Genomic DNA, 4,158 nt, shown 5'->3' with positions numbered 1-4,158 from the left:
ATTATAAATCAATTTCTAAATTTAAAAAAAAAAATTAAATGGCTTAACTTGGACACTGTACATTATTTTGAACGTCCAAAATATTTTATCGTGGACGATCGCATAAAAGAGACGCACATGGTACTAATTTCTTATATATATATATATTCTTCTTCTTCTTTCTTTTCCTTGCTGCACTTTGTTATCCTCGTCTGCTTCTTTTGGCGGACGTGTTGCAACATCACTCGACGTGGAAGAAACGGCAAGCGATTCAAACTACGCCCATTTTACAACAACGTTCATTGAGTGTATATGTTTCCTGCCCGCCGCCTCCTGAACACATCTCTATTTTGGAGTTCCGGCGACGAAGGATCACCCACGCTTCAGGAAATTCAGAAACGTCAAGTTTTAAAACGGAAGATCAATATATATATATAGAGAAACTTACTTCATTCATTCATTCATTCATTCATGGATTGCTGTAATCTTTCCCTCTTTCTCGTGCTCGTCTTCTCCGCCGCGACCGCTCTCGCCTACGTGCGGCCGCCGCCCAGGGAGGTGCTCTCCGTCCCGCTCGCCGCCGATGCCGACGGCCTCACTCCGCAACAGGTGCATATATCGCTGGTAGGATCTGACAGAATGAGAGTGACGTGGATAACCGACGACGACGGGCCCGTCGGTCGTCGATTATGGCACGTCCTCTGGCCAGTACTCCCATTCCGCCGCCGGTTCCGCTTCCTCCTACTCCTACCTCCTCTACCGCTCCGGCCAAATACACGACGTCGTCATCGGCCCTCTGAGTCCCAGCACCGTCTACTACTACCGCTGCGGGTCGAACCCCGCCCGGGAGTTCTCCTTCAAGACTCCGCCGTCGTCTTTTCCCCTGAATCTCGTCGTCGTCGGTGAGCATGATATGCAGTTTGATTTTGATCTGCGCCGTCGTTTTGATTGGCTTTGCCGTGCAGGAGATTTGGGGCAGACCGCGTGGACCAACTCGACGCTTCAGCACGTGGCGGCGGCGGAGTACGACGTGCTCCTCCTCCCCGGCGATCTCTCCTACGCCGACACGGCGCAGCGGCTCTGGGACTCCTTCGGCCGGTTGGTGGAGCCGCTGGCGAGCGCTCGGCCGTGGATGGTCACCGAGGGGAATCACGAGATCGAGAGCATCCCCCTGGTGCACCCCGCCTCCTTCGTCGCCTACAACGCTCGGTGGCGCATGCCGTACGACGCCGACCACCCTTCCTCTGCCTCCGGGTCGAACCTCTTCTACTCCTTCGACGTCGCCGGCGGCGCCGTCCGCGTGCTCATGCTCGGGTCGTACACCGACTTCGGCCCCGGCTCCGACCAGTACCGGTGGCTGGTCGCCGACCTGGCGCGGATCGACCGCGCGCAGACGCCGTGGGTGTTCGCCGTGATCCACGCGCCGTGGTACAACTCCAACGCGGCGCACCGGAGGGAAGGGGAGGCCATGCGGGCGGCGGTGGAGGCGCTGCTGTACGGGTCGCGCGTCGACGCCGTGTTCGCCGGTCACGTGCACGCGTACGAGCGGTTCACGCGGGTGTACAACAACGTCGCCGACGGTTGCGGGCCGGTGCACGTCACGGTAGGGGACGGCGGGAACCGGGAGGGGCTGGCGTCCAAGTTCCTGAATCCGCAGCCGTCGATCTCGGTGTTCAGGGAGGCGAGCTTCGGACACGGGCGGCTGGCGGTGGTGAACGCGACGCACGCCCGGTGGAGTTGGCATCGGAACGACGACGACAAGGCGGTGACGGCGGATGAGGTCTGGTTCACTAGTCTGGCCGCCAACAGCGCTTGCCAATGATTAAATGAATTATAATAATATATAGAATAAAGCCACGTTGTAAGCACGATGGTTCCTAAGAAAAGTAATATTGACTTTTGATCTACCAATAAAAGTCAACCATAAACTTAAGTGGTGACTAGATCTTTATCCTAATCATAGCATAGAAGTTCTACTCAATTGATTTTAAGAGGTAAATTAGAAAGCTACCGCTAATAATAAAGCTGTCAAACGGATCAATCAATGACAGGGTAAATCAACCCATTAAAAATTCATCATTTTACAGAGCGGGATGGGCTGATCCATCAATTTGACAGATTGAAAAAATATCCAATCCAATCCAACCCAAGACGGATTGCGAGTTAGGCGGACTAATCTACGAGTCTATCAAAAAAATAAAAAATATTTAAAAAATTTTAAAAATTTAAATTTAGATTACAGTTTAAATTAATCATTAAAATTTTTTAAATTAAATTATAATTTAGACGGATCAAACTCACTAATTCATTAAATTTTCTACTTTAATTTTAAAATTTAAAATACATAAATAAATTTTCTCAACCCGCGGACCAATCCAAGTCCACCGTGGGCCAACTCATGCGGATCGCAAGTCTAAGTAGGTCAACCTATTTGAACCTATCTTAAAATAAGTTGATAAAATTTCAACCCAATCCGTCTAAATTATTTGACGGGGCAGGCCAATCCGCCTAAATTTGGCAGTGACCTTCCATTTTCCATAAGAAACTTACTGAGACTGCTTGTAGGAACTCAAAAATGGCAAATGATATAAATTTGAAAACTTATGATTTCCACCACTGAATTGATGAAACTAGTTTAACTAGCCTTGGATTGATACCCACTGAATTGGATTTGAAAAAAAAAATTGTGTAGCCCTAGATGGTACACTTTCTGAAAGTATTTTTGGGCAAGCACAATTGAAAGAATTATCCGAAATAAAATTCAATTCTGTAACTGCATTCAAACTGACAATTGCCATGGCCTCCTCCTTCGTGTGGTTTTTATACTGGCAGTAATGCTCTATTACTTAAACACTTTGAAACAAGTTTAGTGATGAAAATATGCTTCATGATTCAAAACCTACGAAGAAATGCATACGACAACACGAAATACTGCTGAGAAACATCAAGAGGCATTCCCTTTTGCAGTTCCAAGAATTATGTTCATCCTTAAATCTCCATGAAGCCACTGTTCCAGATTGCCGTTATCTACATACTCATAGACGAGCATCCTAGAAACATCAAAAGAATTTATATTGGCATGGATATTTCTCAAGAGTTATCTTGAGCAAGTGATGCAGTGCAGGAGACATGAAACTTGACGAGCTACATCAGTAAATAGAGAGGATACCTACCTGTAGACACCCTCAACACAAGTATCCAAGCAGTCTGACAAGATTCTTGTGGAGAACACGCCCAATCACTGCCACCTCCACTTTGAATTCCTTCTCTGCTTGTCCCCTAATAAAATTGGAGAGAAGAATGCGTTTTGTGTGAGATGATAATTCTTTCGTTCCAACTGCTGCAAATTGATTGTATCATGTCATGGAACGAATCAGAGTTCATACAATTAAACTACTACTTGCTAAGGAGAAACAATTCTAAAAGGAAATAAAAAAGCAAATTTTGCTCAACGCATGCACTATCAGAAGAACAACATACTATGCATGCAAGTAGAAAGAGGGGAGAAATTTTAAAATTGAAGTGAGAAGCCGATGGATTTGTATCTGAGAAACAAGCACACACCTATTATTGAGCAAGTTTTTGATGGCGACGGTGGTGTTATCGGCCAAGACCCCAAGGCCGATAACACCACCGGGGTCTTGGCCGATAACACCACCGTCGGAATTCAGTCAGAAACAGGGTCTGCAGTGGCAACACCGTTTCCGACCGCGATTTAGCTAGAATCCGATCGCGATTTAATCGGAAATGACACGGCCACTGTTGACAACGATCGGACCGAATTCTGACCGAATCATGGCCGGAGATCTACTGAGGAAAGACTGGTGTCGAAATCCGATCGACAATGGGCGCCCAGTGGGGGTGGCTGTTTCCGACCTAATTTATCGGATTCCGATCACTATCCGATCGAAATCCGTCACCGACCGAAGCGTCGGCGAGTGACACGTCGATCACGACTAAGGCGGCGATCGGCCGATGGCCGGACAGCGCGGCGAGGGCGGTGATGACAATGGTGTATCAAGGAGTCACGCACAAATTTATCGCGCAACATAGCAATCTCGTCTATTTAAATTCAAGTTCAATTTAAATTATCCGAACTTTCATTCAAGTATAATTTAATTATAATTTAAAATGATTCAGATTTAAATTAGTATTTCAAACTAAAATGTAAACATGTTC

General features: G+C 46.8%; 1 protein-coding gene across 1 annotated transcript; it reads left to right on the top strand.

Moving 5' to 3' along the window:
- Positions 1 to 450: 450 nt before the first annotated feature.
- LOC141843562 (putative purple acid phosphatase 20) lies at positions 451 to 1,801 on the top strand. The gene is given in 3 exon segments (XM_074731621.1): positions 451 to 648; positions 650 to 881; positions 945 to 1,801. Coding segments are annotated over 3 exon segments (1,287 nt in total).
- Positions 1,802 to 4,158: the final 2,357 nt, after the last annotated feature.

This window comes from Curcuma longa, chromosome 12 (assembly GCF_044706935.1).
Source record: "Curcuma longa cultivar G26 ecotype Majalengka, Jawa Barat chromosome 12, ITB_CL_G26_1.1, whole genome shotgun sequence".
Taxonomy (NCBI): Eukaryota; Viridiplantae; Streptophyta; class Magnoliopsida; order Zingiberales; family Zingiberaceae; genus Curcuma; species Curcuma longa.
This window is presented reverse-complemented; position numbering and strand designations above follow the sequence as displayed.